Source organism: Ipomoea nil, unplaced genomic scaffold (genome assembly GCF_001879475.1).
Source record: "Ipomoea nil cultivar Tokyo-kokei standard unplaced genomic scaffold, Asagao_1.1 scaffold2922, whole genome shotgun sequence".
In the NCBI taxonomy this organism is placed as follows: Eukaryota; Viridiplantae; Streptophyta; class Magnoliopsida; order Solanales; family Convolvulaceae; genus Ipomoea; species Ipomoea nil.
The window spans coordinates 1336507-1355273 of NW_017619350.1; the positions used below are offsets into that span (position 1 = coordinate 1336507).

Genomic DNA, 18767 nt, shown 5'->3' on the forward strand with positions numbered 1-18767 from the left:
TTATCTATTGATCTTATTTATTTGATTCAATCAATTTTGATAACCTAAACAATTTTACCTCAGTGTGGTCTTTTGTCGACTAAAATCACAAAATGAACTTTATCCAAATCGCTCATTTAAGTAACATTTCCGGATTTTTTTAATAAACCAAAACACCAACATTACCATATTTGATAAAGGAAAAAAATGATTGATGGCATAAGCCATCATAGTCATCTCAAAGCACTGATATGCCACTTAATTGGTTGATTACATCAACCAACAAGAAAGTAGCATAGCAACTCACCCTTAAGTGATCAAAATCAAAATCATAATTTTCTAATACTAAAATTATGGTCCATATCCCCTCTCCCTTCTTTCCAAAAAAAATTATGGTCCATATACTCCTTTGGAGGGTGACATATTCCTTCTTAAATCCATCCTAGATTTTAATTTGCATACTCTACTTACCATTTATCTGTATTTAGTATACTTTAGTCTTATTTTGCGTGCATCATGGGGCAATACTATAGGTATGCATTGTTTGCGTGTAAGTTTACAAACCTTTATTACATGCAAAGGTTTTTCTTTTACTTATTATTATTATATTGGCATTATTTATGTTTTTCGTGTCCCAAAAGATAGACGACTAGGACCAAAATTGTTTAGGTAAAGTTTGTAATTAAAGTTCCTTAAAATGGTCAGTAGCAATATGAAATTAGCTCTAATTTGTGAACCGTCCATATTTTTGTTGATTTTGATTTTGTAGTTCACACATGACATTTGTGGTCTTTTTTCTTCTACTGTATATTGCCTTGCTAAGCACGCTGCAGTGATTAGTCGTGGTCAATGCAAGCGACCGTATTTGTACTGGTGAGAATTAATGGAAAGAAAACATATAGGTGAATATTTTTTCTTTTTTGGGCGTAAATCCATGATTTTTATAGTCGGACACAATAATTAATTCTTCCAAAAGACTGAACTCCAAGACACAATATTTTTTCTTGTTGAAAAGTTAAGATTGTTTCATACCTAGAGTCAAAAGATCAAATCCTTGTCGTTTGGTCAATGATAAATAAATTCTTTCTACTCAATCACACTCCAGAATTATATATAGGGTGAATATATTTTGCCATAAAAATAATTAATTTGAACCCCACACTCCCACACCATTTTTATCTTAAAAATTGATGGAAGAGATAAATCACAAGTATCTCAACTAGCATATAACCCCTAATTTGTATACTTGTGGAGGACATAACAAACTTATGTCCACTTGTTAGCCTTACACGTTGTGGCTGATAATCCTGAATTAAAGATAATTTTTTTTTTTTTTTGTTTGAGTACTACTGACTCTGTTACAATGTAGTATCTATTCATAACTACTTTCTCAACCTGAAATACAAAGAGTCAATACCGCCCCCACTGAGGCTTGAACTCATGACTTCACATTTGGCAATATAAGATAATTATTATAGCCTCAACTAGAGTGTCCAATTTAAAATTTTGTTTAAATTGCAACGATATAAAAAAAAATAGTAACAAATTACAATTGTAGTGATAGGAAAGATAAACCCACATTTAAATTTTAACGATAATATCTAATCGATGAATTAACATTATTAATAGGGGATTGTTCTTGATGGAGTTTGAACTCCTAATCAGATCGAATTTGAGATAAGATTATAGTGATAATTTTCCAAGTGATACAAGTCTTGTCAATGTTAGTGCTTTGTTCCCCACCATTTGAAAGAGAGACAGGATTGCAGGGCGGGAGTTGGGTGGAGCATTTTACACTTGGTAGCATTTATATGCGGACATTTCAAAGGGGAGAATGATTTGACCCAGATATTATTTTGTTGATTCCACTTGGACGGCTAGCGGGCAAACCGTCCAGTATTTATGAATAGTTTGGTTAGTTGGTCATCTAAATTAAAGTGTTTAGTTAGAGAGAATTCTAATTCGTAACCATTCCCATATGAATTGCAATTCAATAAGAAAATAAAAGGAAAAAAAAAAAAAAGACTTTAACCTTAACTATTATTAGTATTATTATCACACAAAGACATTTTAGTCATTATACCACTTCTTCGTTTTTCATTTCCAATAATTCTATTCATCTCTACTAAACAATGCAATTTGAATTCTTACTTTATTCGCACATTATTTTTTTCTTTCCAAATTACAATTCCTTTCTCCCTAATTCATCCCTTCCAACCAAAAGCCCTATTAAGATTCTGGAATTTTCCTGCGACGTTAGAATCTTGAAGGGATCCTGTATTTGACCAATACTCAACCCAACTGTTCAATAGTCCAAGTGTCCAACCACAACCTTAACCTTCACGGAATTTCCATGCCCCGCGTATGTGTCGTGTTTGAAGAAAAATTTATTAAAAAACACAAAGAACTAACCACTCTCTCTAGACTTTTGAAGAAGGTTATACATTACAGCAGACCAAGAAACCTAACTGAAAGTTACAGCTTACTCAACATAATTGGCTGACACCAAAAGTTTAGTAGGTAAAGTGTTGACCTTTAGACAATACTTTGATTACATTTCAACATTGCATCAGCCTCCCCACTTTCATTGAAATTCCAGTAACAATCCAAAGTGGCTTGCTTGCGTGGTTTTGGAATGGCACCACTCGGGGCCCCTCATCACGCCATATGTCTGTTGGCTGATGCTTCCCGGTTTTCGTCTGGCATTGACACTAGTTTACAGATGGGAGGTGGAGGACGACCTACTTCGTACTAATGTATTAGTGTGCACTTAGTGGTCACTAGACATGTGTGGACCAAGGAAAGCAACAAAGACCTAAAGACAAAAATGCATTCTATACAGCGTGTGGAGAAGAAAGTGTCTGTCACTACTTACTGGGCAGGTGTTTTAGGTAGACAGAGATGATATACCTGCTCGGCAGTTTGGGCAGTCCCCACAAGTTTGAACCCAGGGAACCAAGCAACTTTTGTGGAACATGTGCCCACACGGTAAAGATATTAGCTTGTCTCCGTCCAGAAACGCCTCGAGACAAATGCTGCACTCTCGTACTATACTGGGAACTGCTTCGCTGGTGTAATCCAAGTTGCGGAAAATTTTAACGGGCAGAGACTCCAGTGCTTCTTTGGTTAGCCCAGGAGGTCTACTGATCTTATCCGGTCTAAGAGAGTTAGAGAACATGTCTGCTCCATGCCACTCCCTAGAAATTTCGGTTTCCCAGTCAATAGCATCAGTAAGTTGAAAGTCATCTGCAATTGTCGAGTCTCTTCTATGGAAGCTTGCTGCAACACGGTTACTTTGTCTACAATGAAAAAACAACACTGCCTTTCATGATTTGACAAAAGCCGAGGTGGGAGATTGGAAACCACACAAGCAACAACTACCACAAAAAGCATATAATTGGAAAGCAATCAATGCATGCCTGACCAGAGATATTTTTGCTCCTCCATTTTAGGACTAACAGATGTACTAAGTGCAGCAAACTAACCCACAATACACCTAACATCCCACATTCCAACACGCCACACGTTTAGGACCAACAGAAAGATATTTTGCTGAAAAAATCCCAAACACTCATCCCACCCCACCCCCTCACCACCACCCAAAAAAAAAAAAAGATACAGCTCCTACCCTATTGTGTGGAATGCGGATGGATTAATCACACCACAACCCTTGTAGGAAGAGATTGGAAGAGAATGTAAATTGAACTAGATCCTTGGAATGTTAAGATACAGAAGTGGACCCTGATTAACTGAATCTTCTAAAGGTTTAAAAATTTACGGTATCATGAACCACCATTGGATGTGATCATACAATTACGCGAGAAAAAAAAAAAATAGAGAGAATATGAAGTTCCATATATCTGAGGGAATTAACCTGTTTCCTGATAGAGATACACCTCTCAGCCTCTGAAGGAGCCTTTCCCTTGCAAGTAGTACAGCACTAGGAAGCCTTTCATTCCCAGTAATTCTCAATCTATCTTGAATACTAAACTCATTTTCTATGCTGTTAACATTTCCGGAAGATGATGGGGTACTGCTCAGGTCAACCCAAAGTGACTCCCGCTCCTGAGCATGCAAGAAAAGAGGAGACAACTTCAGAATTAAATGCCACCGATAAACTATGAGACTTTCATATTCAGTGTAGAAAAATAAGGGCGAGAGCAGAGAAGGTGCAGCTTGCTTTTTAAAGAACACTTATGTTAAATAGAGGCAAGAGAGATGGAATCAAGCAATCTAGAATTGCATAGCAAATTCTAACACTAACCACTTACATTGCCTCGCCTCTATGGCTTAGACGTCTAGTGGAGAAAGTAAATCGTGAGGCGTGTTTCAGTTAGACAAGGATAAAAAACCGCTATATCAGTGCCTACAATGAATCTAATCCCAAATTGTGTTACTAGCAAAACCAGAATATACTTAAACTCGACCCCCACCTTACTATTGTCAACACTATTAAGACTCTACCCTTTGCACCACCGAACTATGTTCTAGGGGAGTCACTACAGGACGATGTGAAATGTGTAAACTTCTCCAGTCTTTCCTCCGAATATAAACTAAGAGACACAAAAATACAACCATTAGGTAGACACTGATTAACCAATTCTGGTAGAATGGAACGTTTCACGGAATGCCCAAGTAATGAACTAAGCTTACATTCAACAAGCATCATACACAATATACATTGCAACTTATAAGGATTAGATCTCAAAGTATGCATTAAGGACTTCAACTAAAGATTTTCTAAGAAAACATAGACATTTTCCAATTTCCATGGAGATAGGCCATTTAAGCACATATAATGATAGGGAAAAATTTAAATTAAAAACATATACGGGAGAATAATTAAACCACTTAGCTAAAATAAGATAGCAGAACAATAATCATAAGAGAAGAAGAGAAATTCAACGGTCCAACCGGAAAAGAGGAACGGTGGATAGAGCTCAAAGAGCGTCGTGGATTATCACAGCCATTCAAATCGTTCCGGTCAACACGGCGATCAGTACTGCTGCTATGGCTATGGCTGTGGCGGCGGTGATTGCGGTGACGATTGATATGGTTGTCGTGGGAAGAGATTTGATCGGACTCAATCACGGGTATGCTCCGACCCAAACGGGTCCTCCGGTTGTGGAAAAGCTCCAAAGCTTTCGTCATGCAACGGTGACCCGGAAATTCTCCGACTCCTTAGATTCAATTCAAATGCATAAGAAATCAATTTCAATCCGCAAGGAAGAGTTACGTTTGCATTCAAGGATGTTAGCGAAAATAGCATCAGAATTTTATGACGGAATAGCTTACCTGGTCACGTTGAGAAGGATGATGGCAAGACAGTGAGACACGATAAGGTTTCATCATTTTCATGTGTGATTGCCGGATTTGGGCTTAGGAAATATCTTCCCAATATTTGAAATAGATCGTAGGCTAAAATCTAGCAGCCGGAATTACCTACATTTTCTTGGAAATGGATTAATGGGCTTTTAAACATATAGAGAGTTACTCAATATTGGCCCAATGTAGAAACTTAACAAGGGGATTGGTGATGGCAAATTATGCTGTGCATCCGTATGCACGATGCATGGTGCATACGGATGCAAAAATGACGTCGTTTTAATAAAATGCGCGTCTCCCCTTAAAAAAAATAAAAATCAGGTTCGATTCCCAACAACAACATATAAACTAAAATTTCATAATCGATGAACTATAATTCCATAATCGATGAACTATAATTCCATAATCTAATCTATGAACTAAAAATTCCAGAATGAATGAACTAAAATTCCATAATCTATAAACTAAAATTTCAGAATCGATGAACTACAATTCCATAATCGATGAACTATAATTCCATAATCAATGAACTATATTTCCATAATCTATGAACTAAAATTCCAAAATGAATGAACAATATAATGTTGTTGCTGGGAATCGAACCTCAATTTTTTTAAAAGGAGAGACGCGCGTTTTTTAATAAAACGACGTCGTTTTGACATCCGTATGCACCATGCATGGTGCATACGGATGCACAGCATAACTATTGATTGGTGATTGCTATATCGTGCACCACCACCACGCACAATGCATTGTGCCTCCTAAAAATTTCATGTTTCGTATATACATAATTGTATAGTAGAATACACATAAACTCATAATAATAATATAATACACAAAAACTTTTAAGGTGCACAATGCATTGTGTGCCTTGGTGCGATATAATTTGCCCGTGATGGAATTGGACTATGAGAATGCTAAAGGCTCGCACTACCTCACCTCTAGAGACTTTTAACTCAAATGTCTAGTAAAGAAAGCAAATAATAGCCGGCATTGACTTAACTTAATGGTTCAGTATACAATATTTGAAACAAGAAACTAAGGATGGAAACAAGAAACTAAGGATGGAATTGATTGGAGCTGGCAGTAGTTAGATAAATCTCATAAGGAGTAGTTGAACTTAGGTGTAGTGTAGCAAGAGAAGTAAATTAAAAGCTGGAGAATCCTGATTTTTTTTTTTTAATTATATATTTCTGAATATTTCAGGACATAATCTTATACATATCATATCCGATCCTTCAAGATCGACTTATTAAGTAGCTAGGAGAACACGCAGTCGCTTAGGTAGCATGCATGCATATATATATATATATATATATATATATATATATATATATATATATATATATATATATATATATATATATATATATATATATATATGTTACTGTAATTCGGTCACATACAGCAACAACTAATTAACATTAATTAATAGTGTCGCCTGGCGCCGTAAGTTTGGTAGTAGTCGACGTCGGGGTCGGGTTTGTCAACCCCGTCGACGCTCCTCAGCCAATAAGTCTGGTTGAGAGAGGCGGCGCCGCTCGGAACGTCGTCCATCACTCGCTCGTGCCCTGCCGGGAAATATATTCCGGTGCGAGGATGCGGTGCCCAGCTCGGCGATACCTCTTCCAATCGCTTCTCATCCTCCTCCTCCATCGCCGCCGCCACATCCGCTTTGCTCCTCCTGTTTGTCCCCGGCCCCATCTTGCTCATGCAACGCCGTGCCGCCGGTGCCGCGCTACTGCATATTCAGTTCACGATCGATGAATTAATAAACTAATTAAGAACAAAACACCAATTAATTAACGAAAAGTATACCTCGTACTACTGGTTATTATTAATTACCTGAATTGCAGTGATTTCCTCGGAAACTTAGCCAGCCATGCTCCCGGCATGCCCGACATCAACGAACTATATATTAGCTGCTGCAAAGTACAAATATATAATATATTATTGTTTAATTTTTATTTATTTATTGAGGTCGAAGGAGGTATGGGGACATGGGGTTTTATACTGTAAACAGTTTATGGGAATAAAGTCAATAAAAGCATTTTTCTCTTTTAGGTACAGCATCCAATATCTCATTTATCATTTTCTACTCTAGACGGCTTACACTTAAAATTCTTCTCGATATTAAGTAGTAAGTTTTTTCTTCTTTAGAAGGCTTTACCCTAGATCTTAAGTCACTCATCTGCTAAATCGACATCAATTTCCCTGTGAACTTTTCTCAATTCCCTCTAAACCTTATTATCAACCATTGGCCATCGCCCACACCAAGCGAGTGGACGGATAGTCTTTTTCCCTTTAAACATCTTCACTTTGAATTTTAGGTTGCCCCGGCTAACATTGACAGATGGATTACTTCAATCTGTATTCTTCTCGATTCCTTTGAACATTATCAAGCAATGCACTGGCCTCTTAATAGAATTAAGCACCAAATGATAAGGCACTCAAGTTATTAACTAAACCACAAAAGTCGAGTAGAGGTTTGACCGGCCATACCTTAAAAACCACTATACACTCTCTTCTGGAGTCCATGATCATATCACCCGTCCAAATTAATTCAAATTCCACAATTTGACTCATCTTGTATTTTCAAAAGAAAAAAAAAAATGACTTAGAAATATTTAACATGCATGTATAGTAGTACCTTTTAGTGGACATTATAGTTTGCTTATTAATTGTCTCAAACTCTACTGTTACGGAATAAACAACACAGTGTTTAAGACATTAAATACATCAATTTGTACTGTTAAGGAATAAATTCGGACTATTGATCATGCATATATGCATTATCGGTGATGCTGCTAATGGCCGTCGCAAGTTTTAAAGAACAAGGTATCTCGTCAAACTTTATGTTTCACTTTTTCCGTAGTATATAAACCTGTAAGCTATGTTCCATTACTTGTAATCGACATGCATTTTGTGTGGTGTTTAACGCTTCGCTGCGTTTTTGGCAACGTAATCTCCGTACCTGTTGTACCTATTTTTGTCAAACGCGGGATGCACACACACTTCTATCATATCAACGTGACCTCCGTACCCGGCCTGCGTGCACAATTTCAAGCCCCGTCGCGTCATCGGATTATGTTACATTTTGTTAACAAATTCGTCTTAACCATGCAAACGACAACACACGTTATCCCTTTTGGGAATTTGATTCTTTGATCTTCGACAAAATTACTCGTACCACAACAAGGACATACAAATGTCCTATTTATTTCTACATCATATCATATCCCTGTTAAAGTAATAAGGTTCAAATATACTCATCTATCTTATATATTTTGTTTGTTTGATTCGCTTTAAAGATGTTTTGTGTATCTCATAGGTTACTGGATTATGGTTCTGTTTGACCGAGTTTATTTAGGAGCTTATAGCTTATTTGGAATGGAGCATGGAATAAAGTGATAACACTTGTTTTTGTGGTTTGAATTCAAATCGATTTAACGAGTGGTCGAAAATGCAGGGGTAGCCCCTCGCAGTACGATACAAGGGTAATTTAGTAGATTCATCATTAGTATTGTCTATATGCTTGTAACCCTTACTATTTTATCATCACAATTTTTTTTTGAAGAGTCACAATTCTTTTTTAAACATCTCATTTGTTTGCGTGTATGTAGACTCTCGTCCGAACAATGTAAAATATTCTTCTTCGTTTTTGTTTTCTATTCTTGATCTCATTTTTCTCAAAATAATAGAGTTGACTTAAATTATTTATAATTTAATTTTACTATATATATATGTGTGCGTGTTGAAAAAATCGCTAGTCGCGCTTTTAAAAAATAAATTTGTTTAACATTTTTTTAAAAAACTTGGTAATTATAAATTATTTAATACTAAAATATTAAATAGTATCCTAAAAACTATAGGGGTTGAGTAATTATATTTAGGGTTATTTTACTCAAAACGACGTCATTCAATTAAAATGATTTAATTTGGGGTTGAGTGATTATATTTAGGGAAATTATATAGCATTTGGGACAAGATATTTGAATGATAAAAATTATATGGGGTTGAGTGATTATATTTAGGGAAATTATATAACATTTAATTTCATCATTCAATTAAAATGATTTTAAAAAACAGGGAGAGAAATTACATGTTGGGACAAGATATTTGAATGATAAAAATTATATGCTATTCATTTGTATTAAATGGTGAAATGATAACAATTTAAACGGAAGACTAAATATGGTAAGAAAATAAAAGTCAATGACATAATGATGCAAAAAAAAAAAAGTTAAATGTAACAATAAAACAATAGATAATGTGTTGCTGGGAATGGATTGATATTCCACCTCCTTTCCTTGTTGATCGTTTGTCTATTGATTCAATGAATTAAGTTCTTTCCTTCAAAAAAAAAAAAGAAAAAAAAAACAATAGTTGAGGATCTAACGTGAAATTTGATATTTTTTGTGTTCTCTTTGCAATTCCATTGGAGTTTGGTCCTTTCTTGGCAATTTCCTTATTTCCTGAGGGACCACGTAATTAGCCATCGGTGCACTAGCATGCACCTGATCTGACTCTCTTGGAAGGAAAATTAAAAAGAACCGTTGCGAACGAGAGAATCGCCTGTAACGGATAGTCCCCCACTTCTCTTATTCAAAATCATCAGCCTTCTTCTTCCAGAATAGCATCACCATTCACCAGTAATCCTTCTTCTTCTTCGTTCAATTCTCAAGATCAAGAAAGAATCTCTCTGTCGATATTCCTCGCTCTCCTTTTATACTTAATTCTTAATCTTGGATACGCATCGATCAGTACACTGCGTATCGTTTAGTTACTCTGTGCTCAATCAAATCTTTGGCGGGTATCGATAACCGGATCCGGGCTGGGAAATGGATTTAGGTTGCTTGGACATGGGCTGCATTGAAAAGAAGAGAAGCTACGCCGATCAGACTCTGTCTCATTCTGAGAGCTTCACCCCTACCGCCTCTGCAACGGCCACTTCCAAAGCTGGGAAGGTAACGAATTCCGTTTGATCGTTTTGTTTTTTGGTTTTAATATTTATTAATCACCGCAATTAATTATGGTAATCTATTGGAGTGTTTTCTCTTCGTGGTTTTGCTTGGCTTTTAGAGATTTACCAGTGTGCGTTTGGTGGGAGGGGAGAGGGTTAGGGTTTGTTTATCTTACTTAATCAATAATTTCGACAACCAGAAATAGTGATAATGACTATGATGTGGTGTTTGGAGTGTGCTTTGAACTTCAGGAAAGTCTAATGGAGCTAGGGTTTAGAAACCGGTCCATGTTTCTGAGTAGAACTTATAATTCTGAAGAAGTGATATAAGCTGAAATACATGAATGAGTGAATGAATGAATGAAATTGTTTGTGACATAATAATTGTCTTATTCTGTTATCCATGAAGGTGCAATCAGATGAATTCAGTTCATCTAGTCAGAACTGTACCACTGAGATCAAGATGAAGATAATGCAAGTAGAATGGAGTATAGCCAAAGTGGCTGAATAGTATAATGCGTGCTTTAGATAAAAGTTACACAGGATTTTCTGTCACTTTAAAGTTTGGTAGAGTGTCAATGAAATGATAAACATAAGCACTGTGATATGCTTTTCAGTCACTTTACAGTTTGGTAGAGTGTCACAGAGATGTGAACTAGATGTCAAAGAGAATGATTTGGTAGAGTAGCAAGATTAAGTGAAGTAGGTGTTACAGAGAATGATTTTATGTAGGACAAAAATGCAGTAGAAGAAACTAGTTTGCTTAAACTTTTGCTCTTTTCAACGACATTAAGTGCGTTTGTCTATGTGATCTTGGAGTAGTGCTATAGTGCCTTGCACGGAAACTCTTATTGGTGAGCGTTTCCTCATTTCTTATCCTGTGTCCCCTATGTTCTATTTCCTGTTTCCATGCAACTTTAGGTGCCTTGTATGAAGTATCTGTGTATACAAAAATAACTCATCAAACAATTGAGGGTTGATCTTCAGTGTTCTAAGTTGCATCAGAGGTTAACAGTTGATTGCAGCTTTTTTTTTGTTTGTTTTTTATGGAGTATATGTCATGTCTTTTGGATTTTGCAGAATAAGGCTATGAAAGATGGTCTCCGTTCAAGCTTGGTTTCTCTAAACAAAAATGCATCACAAATTAGGAAGCCACCACATCGGAAAACTTCTCCTCTAAGTTGGTTCCCTCGTCAAAAGGTGGACTCCTATTTGAAGAGGAAAATTAAGTTGCTGCAGGTAGTATAATCTTTCTGTCCTATATTCCCCTTTTGCATAGCATTATAGCAATACCATGTAGCCTTCTAGCCACCAGGTTTTAAACTAACACATTGACGCAGGAAGTAGATGGTATGAATTCAACTCTTGATGAGACTTTGGGTGATTCTAATCCTCATTATTCAAGAGTTTTGAGAGAAAAAATTGCAGTCAGGGAGGCTGCTCAGAAAGCAATGGAGGCACGGAAGGCTGCTATGGTTGAAGCATCTTGGTGTCGAATACTTAAAGCAGCCAGGTGACTATTTTTGGTCTGAGTGAGAAATAAAAATTTTCTTTACTTTAATGGTTCTTCCAGAATTTATTCCCCTTGGTGTCATGTATGTACAGGATTGATAATAAGCAAGCAGAAGAGCAGTTGATGAAGGCAGAGAAAACTTCAGATGAAGCTTTTAAAGCTGCCACAGCTATTGGAGTGATATTATATGACATTCCAGATGCTTCACCCAAGCATTACAATATAGAAACATCATCAGCTAAAGTAGGAGGATCCACCATGCACACTGTTAGAACATCTTTCGAAACTGCATTTGAGGTGGATAAGCAAGTGGCGTCAGCAGTTAAAGCTGCCCTTATCAATCTTGCAAATTGCCCTTCAATAAACAAAGACGAATTCAAAGAACTGCTGCGTAAGATCAGTCAAAACCCTGATACAGATGAAAGCTATCATGAACCTTCAGAGATTCATTCAGAATATGAATCCGATACTGCATCTGAGCTTGAGTATGGTGGCACACAGAATGACCACGATTGTCATGAAGACATAAATTTAGAGATGGAGTTTGCAGGGGGAAGACAAAGGAAATGTAAGAAGAAGCAGGTATCTGACAAGTTTAATATGACAAACCTTGTACAGATGATGATGGAAAGACTTCGGTGTTTGCAAGAAGATGAACTTGCATCTCTTGCCACTATCGTTGCAACTTGTGGGTTAAATGCTGCTCTTGCAGAAGCTGAAAACCAGAAACATCATAAATTGGAATCAGCATCTGATAATAAATCAGACCCGGGCCTTGATTTTCATGGAAGATTACCTTCTTCCGGAACTGTACGTGCAAAGGATTCAAGTGTGGATGAGGCCCCACTTCCAAGCCTAGACAAGTTTCTGGTAAAGCGGTTGACAAGACTTGAAAGGGAGGTCCTAGAAGCCAAGAACGCAAAAAGGAATGTAGAGAGTGAAGGACTTGAACAAAGGTCAGATAAATATGAAGATGAAAGACTTCCTTCACATGATTCTACAAATTCAAGCCAAAATAATTTGGATCTTGAAAGTTCTCTTCTGAAGCCTTCTTCAAAATTTGAGAGGGAAATTGAAGAGGCCAAAAAATGTTCAGAGCCATTAATTGGAAGCAAGTCTAAAGCTTCAAACAGTAATGCGATTTCCTCTGACATTCCTGACCTTGGAAGTGTATTGGTAAAGCATTCTTCAAAGCTTGAGAAAGAGATCGAAAAAACAAGGAAGAATGTAAAACCTTATGAACCACATGGTAGGGCAGTTGGCAATAAAAAAAAAGATGTTATGGGTGAGCTTCCCAGTCTAGATAAATTTCTAGTGAAACATGTGTCAAGACTTGAAAGAGAAGTGCAAGAGGCAAAAAATAGAAAAAACGTCTCCAATGGAGGGCAGTTCATCAATTTGAGTGGGACAACCTCTTCTGTAACTTCTACAACAGATTCAGAAGACAATTTAGTGCCATCTGGTGGAGGTGCTGAAAGAATTCCATCATGCTTTGATGGAGACAACCAACTGGGGAAAGAAAACATGAATACAGGTGTAGAAGTAGAAGCAAGTTCTGTGACTGGAGAACAGCTATCAAAGGTAAACACATTGTCTCTTGGGGACAAAGATGATAAAAGTACAGTATCAGATAATAGTCTGGACAAGATTCTAGTGAAGCCAATTCATCGTCTGGAAAGGATGAAAATGCAAGAATCGTCACTGGGTGTCCTCAGATCTCAGAGAAAGCATGGAGCAGATGCTGCTGCAAATTGTGATGGGCTAGATAAAATATTAGTGAAGCATGTCTCAAGGCTGGAAAAGGAGAAAATGGCTGCTGCTGCACAAGCAGCAGAGAAGGAAAATCTGCCAAGTGTAAATAAGGTCACTAGGAAGGAACTGGTGAACAATGAAGGTAGTTTGGATCAGGTTTTGGTCAGACACAAATCTAGACTGGAGAAGGAAAAGATAGCTGCTGCTCAGCAACCAGATGACCAGATTAGGCATTCAGTTTCTCGTCGAGAAGCAAGGGAGAAAGAGTTGCAACAAGCATGGGGAGGCTTGAGCCTTGGAAACTCCATGCGCCCTCATCTCTCCAGACTTGAGAGAGACAAGGCAAGTTCATCTTTTTCTTTCCCCTCCTCCCCATTTCATTTGATTGTTTAAAGCATGCTTGAACCCACTCTAATTCCAGTCTAACATCCATTTACAAAATTTACTTGTCCTTTTGTCAGGCTGCTTGGCTTCAAGCCGAAGAAGAAGAAGAAAGGAGAAAAGTCTCAGAGGAGGATATGTGAAATCAAGCAATCATTCATCTGGAGTCTTTAAACAGCTTATGCACATAAGCCAGGGTTCTAGAGAAAACAGACTTGTTGGGAATGGCTATCAAAGGATCCAAAAAACCTTAATAAGCTCATTGTATAATACTTTTCAGCTTTTTGTCAATGGTGATCTGCTACCATCTTTTTTCACTTCCACCTCCTATAATATTATTATTATAAAGATTTCATGAATCCCAGCAAATCAGGCAAAAAACTCTTACGTCTCATTTATATTTGCATTCTTATTATGTAATCACAATCCCCAAATTGAAGGCAGATTCAATCACCAGTTCAATATCAAAATCACAAGAATTCGAGAACTTAAGTGATAGAGGGAATTAAAGAAGTTTATTATGTAATCACAGTTTATTATGTAATCACAATCCCCAAATTGAAGGCAGATTCAGTACATTTTCGGCAGACGTTTCTACAATCACCAGTTCAATATCAAAATCACATGAATTCGAGAACTTAAGTGATAGAAGGAATTAATGTCGAGAAATCAGGTAAAAGAAACAGCTGCGCTTTACAATCATGATAGAAAGGAAGGGACCTAGTTCCCGGAGATGGAAGTTTCAGACTCAGTTATTTTCCAGCTGCAAATACTCGCTGGGGAGCTGAGGAGGAGCTTCACCGAATTTCAGCAAATACGCAGTTTGATGAACAATGCGCAAAGCCGGAATGGCTTGTTCATCCAAGTACCCATCGCAGGAAAAACACCACACTGATAAATCACTGCATCCAAATATACATGCGCAGAAGCAGATTCAAAGCGAAGAAATACGAAAGGAAATCCGAGAGAAATGGAAAATAAGTACCTGAAGCTAAGCGCTATAGAGTGATCAACTTGTTGATAGTGTTCCAGCATGTGTTTGTTCACGAATCGGCCGCACAGAACTTCCTTGCAGCTCAAGCATAGCCAGTTCTCGCTCGGATGTTGGCACCTGTAATGAAATTCGATTGGATTAATTGAAGAAGAAGATTGGGGAAATCAACAGCCAGAGGTTTTAGGGTTTGGTGGAAGGAAAGACGGACTTGTTGCAGGGAGTGTTGAGGGTGGGAATGTGTGCCAGATCCGACGATAACGAAGCGAGATGATCACAGTGAGTTCGAACCTCCACCCAACCCGATTCCGACCCGTCTAGAGGCAGTTCTCCGTTTTCGTGGATGACCGGAATTGAAGACGACGATGAAGCCATTTCAGCGTTCTTCTTCGCCGGCCGTTCTGAATTGTGATTATTTGTGACCGCCCTTTATTCCGGTACCCGCCGCTTCACGTTCAAGAGTGTAGCCCAATTAATAATTGGGCCTGTCAGGAAGAAGCCCAAATCTCTAATGGGCCTAATACGCTGAAGCCCGCTGAGAGCCCAGCAAATTAGGGTTTTTGCGGGTATATATATACATGACTTAAACCTGGATCAAACCTCCCCAGATTCTTAAGCGTTAGGGTTTTCTCGCAGCTGCTCTGTGGTCGAAGCCTCAACGAGGAAGAGAGAACAATGGGACACTCTAACATCTGGAACGCTCACCCCAAGAACTACGGGCCCGGCTCGCGCGCATGGTATCTTCCTTGTTCCTTTTCTGCTTTTATTTCTCAGAACCAATTTGAGCTGCTTAGTATTTGTTTCCAGTCTGCTTTTCCTAGTAGTAGTTTTTCGCATATGGATTCTAGTTTATCCAGTAAAGCTTTATATATTGTGATTTCGGAATTCATTGTTCGTTTAATTGAAATATACTGAGCTGAGTTGCTTGATTTAAATCGTCTTTTGACCATGTTGTGATCCATGCTTGCCTGTCTTATGATTGTTTAAGAACCAACTTTCGAGCTTTAATTGGGTTTTAATGTTTGTTGAATGCCTGTTCTAATGTTTGTACTATTTCAATCCAAATCCGAAGAGTTATTAGTCAACCTTACCATTCAAATGATAATGATGCCGTGTCTTTCTCCATTAATGGATTCTTCTATTACCTGTTTGTATTGTTAATGTCTTGCTTTGGTGATTTGGTTTTGAGGGTCTATGACCTTGTTTGGTAATATATTTAGCATTTTAGTCAATATGGGTGTTTGATTAATAAGCTTTTTGTAACAATTTTTGCTCCAAAGCTAAATTTCAAAAAGCTCCTCGAAGTAGCTTTTTTTGATTATTTTTAAGAAAGTCATTTTGAACACTTTTACCAAACACTTTTATACAATTAGCTAATCTTATCAACTAGTCAAATCCACTAACCCAATTAGCTAACAGGTAATAGTTATTTACCAAACACCCCTAATATCTTGTCTCCATGTTATGCATAATTCAATGTATATGTCTGCTACTTCATTTATTAATTAGTTTACCTGTTACTTGGCAGCCGTGTCTGTGGTAATTCTCATGGAATTATCAGAAAGTATGGGCTTATGTGCTGCAGACAGTGCTTCCGAAGCAACGCCAAGGAAATCGGATTCATCAAGGTATTGAAATGACTTATGAGTGTCTCATGTATGGAGATATAATTACAAGTTGCAATTTCATACTGTCCTATCACTTTATCTTGGGGTGTAACCTAGTTCTTTTCTCAAATTCTGTGTATTAAATACTTGCTTATTGTTAAAATGCCATGGTTCTCATGTCTAGAGGTACTGAACTTTTTCTTCAATTGTCTTTGCAGTACCGCTGAAGAATCCAGAGACCCTTGCAATCAAGAACAAGAACAATTTGATATTTGATCAATATGTAGTTGCCTTAAGAACAGATTATAATATCTGATATTTAATGGTTTTGTTTTTCCATATTATCAAACTAGCTGTTATCTTGTTTAAAGATTGTTGAACTTTGTGATATGTTTTCTCCCATCTTTTAAATTCTTGATTGCCATTTTTGAACTTCTTTAGACAGATCCCATGTTTATCTCTTGTTTGTGTTTGGAATTGGCTGCACTGCAATCTGCAGATCTTTCAGAGCCTTCTCCTGCATAATAGCCTTGATAAAATGGCTGTTAAATAGAGGTCTGAATGGTCTGATACAAATGGCATTTTGTGTGTGACGAGAAGAAGACAATTGAACTAAATTGAAGTCATTATTCTTGTTAGTTAAGTGATAATGTCGTTCCTTGAGAGATCGTTATGTTTAAACTCAATTATTACTAGAATATTTGTTAAAATGGATCATCGGGCCGACACCATTTGTTCTAACTAATCTCTCAACCTATCTTGATTGACAACATCCCTTGGAAAATCTCCAATTAACAAATAATAAGTGGAATCAAAGTTAATTGATTGATGCAAATTAATCTCACTACAACCACCTTGTTAGTTGTCCAAACTCATTGTACCTTAGATTTCTTTGCATCTAAGCAATCCTTAATTACAAGTTTGATAGCCTCTTTTGTTGATGGTTGACTATAAATTTAAATAATACTCCTTATATAGTACTCCTTTTAACCTAAAAGTTAACACTTGTCACATAGAACCATTGGCTCTAAGTGTACTATTAATACATAATGCTTTTAGTTGAATCTCATTTCTTTTGGTAGTACGAAGGGGGAATTGACCCCAAAATTGGATAGAGTAAGAAATCGTCGGGTGCCAGTGGCTGCCTGGCTGGGTCAAGTGTCCCTAAATGGTCACCTATTACACAACTCACTAATTCTACTTGATGTGTGGGGTATCCATTGTTCCTTGATGGTTTATCGTACCCTTATTATATAAAGTCACCCCTAATTGACTTAAACCACTAAAACTAATACATTGGCATCATTAAATCTTAGCTTCTCCGAGTGTCACAAAAGTTGGGGTACTGGATATTAGAGCATCTACAACGCCTAATGCCTTAGTCGGTGCGTGCACCTGACTGAGTGCTGTTGTGCGCGACGTGCATGAATTGTGCATTTCCTCCGATTTTTATCTCTCCTGGGGGCCCACAAAAACAACTTGCAGGAGATCAAAATGCACTTTCTCACCTTCTTCTATATCCTCCATCTCATATTGGACCCCACAAAAACCAAGAAAAAAAACTAAAGCAACTACATGGTTCAATAATAATTCTAAATAATGAACTTTGGGTATATAAAATTTTAAAAATGGTCACATTTTCCTCGTGAACATGTACCAAGTGGAAAGAAGAAGCTAAGTATGGGTAGTGTAGACTTTGGAATTGGGTTAACTAAAACTATATATAATATACCTTTTGTTTGACAAATTGCTACATTACTTCTAATGTTGAGTGACTTTTCAATCAATCCACCATCATCATTTTCTTCTAAAAGTGCAAAAACGTGATGGATTAATCAGATCGCCACAGCTTTTAATTAGTAGTATTAACAAAGAGACCCATCCAACACCACCACCCACTGTAAAATATGAGAAAACCCATCCAACAAATATACATACTTTCGACTTAAGTCTGAGTTTAATGTTAATTAAGGTTATATATGTTTGACATGCATGCATGTAGATAGGCAGACACCCTGTGTTAACAGAGACGTTCAGTGACCGAAACACGTGCACTGCCATGTTTGTATGTCCCAAAAACATTTGTCACATTCATCCAAAACAACAATCATATGGGCTCTTGTTTGCCTCTGTATATGAGCAAAAGTCTTTTTTTTTTTTTTTTCTTCTTGTTTTTCAACTTTACTTTGGCTATATATACAAAAGTTAATTTGTGTCCTAAATTTGAGAGTTCTGGTTAGGGAAAACTGAATCACA

At 37.2% G+C, this 18767-nt stretch overlaps 4 protein-coding genes across 8 annotated transcripts; 1 reads left to right on the forward strand and 3 right to left on the reverse strand.

Annotated features, from left to right (window-relative positions):
- Window positions 1-2351: 2351 nt before the first annotated feature.
- LOC109161538 (probable E3 ubiquitin-protein ligase RHY1A) lies at window positions 2352-5367 on the reverse strand. Of its 2 annotated transcripts, XM_019309981.1 has the most exons (4): window positions 5275-5367; window positions 4894-5159; window positions 3854-4044; window positions 2352-3278 (listed from the first exon to the last, which is right to left on the reverse strand). In XM_019309981.1, the coding sequence occupies exons 2-4, from the start codon at window positions 5128-5130 to the stop codon at window positions 2867-2869; spliced, it is 840 nt and encodes a 279-aa protein (XP_019165526.1). In that variant the 5' UTR covers window positions 5131-5159; window positions 5275-5367; the 3' UTR covers window positions 2352-2866. The 2 variants fall into 2 exon arrangements, with proteins under 2 accessions (XP_019165526.1, XP_019165527.1); XM_019309982.1 differs by lacking the exon at window positions 5275-5367 and having other exon boundaries at window positions 4894-5253.
- A 1299-nt stretch (window positions 5368-6666) lies between these two features.
- On the reverse strand, window positions 6667-7271 carry LOC109161304. Of its 2 annotated transcripts, none has more exons than XM_019309639.1 (2): window positions 7150-7271; window positions 6667-7042 (listed from the first exon to the last, which is right to left on the reverse strand). In XM_019309639.1, the coding sequence occupies exons 1-2, from the start codon at window positions 7206-7208 to the stop codon at window positions 6733-6735; spliced, it is 369 nt and encodes a 122-aa protein (XP_019165184.1). In that variant the 5' UTR covers window positions 7209-7271; the 3' UTR covers window positions 6667-6732. The 2 variants fall into 2 exon arrangements, with proteins under 2 accessions (XP_019165184.1, XP_019165183.1); XM_019309638.1 differs by having other exon boundaries at window positions 6667-7045.
- A 2499-nt stretch (window positions 7272-9770) lies between these two features.
- LOC109161351 lies at window positions 9771-14307 on the forward strand. Of its 3 annotated transcripts, XM_019309707.1 has the most exons (6): window positions 9771-10271; window positions 11348-11506; window positions 11608-11780; window positions 11873-13289; window positions 13377-13874; window positions 13994-14307. In XM_019309707.1, the coding sequence occupies exons 1-6, from the start codon at window positions 10146-10148 to the stop codon at window positions 14054-14056; spliced, it is 2436 nt and encodes an 811-aa protein (XP_019165252.1). In that variant the 5' UTR covers window positions 9771-10145; the 3' UTR covers window positions 14057-14307. The 3 variants fall into 3 exon arrangements, with proteins under 3 accessions (XP_019165252.1, XP_019165251.1, XP_019165253.1); XM_019309706.1 differs by having other exon boundaries at window positions 9772-10271; window positions 11873-13874; XM_019309708.1 differs by lacking the exon at window positions 9771-10271 and adding an exon at window positions 10979-11121 and having other exon boundaries at window positions 11873-13874.
- Window positions 14308-14449: 142 nt separating this feature from the next.
- LOC109161362 (histone deacetylase 6) lies at window positions 14450-15359 on the reverse strand. Its single transcript, XM_019309725.1, has 3 exons — window positions 15116-15359; window positions 14899-15024; window positions 14450-14815 (listed from the first exon to the last, which is right to left on the reverse strand). Exons 1-3 carry the CDS (start codon window positions 15277-15279, stop codon window positions 14662-14664), a joined length of 444 nt encoding a protein of 147 aa, XP_019165270.1. The 5' UTR covers window positions 15280-15359; the 3' UTR covers window positions 14450-14661.
- Window positions 15360-18767: the final 3408 nt, after the last annotated feature.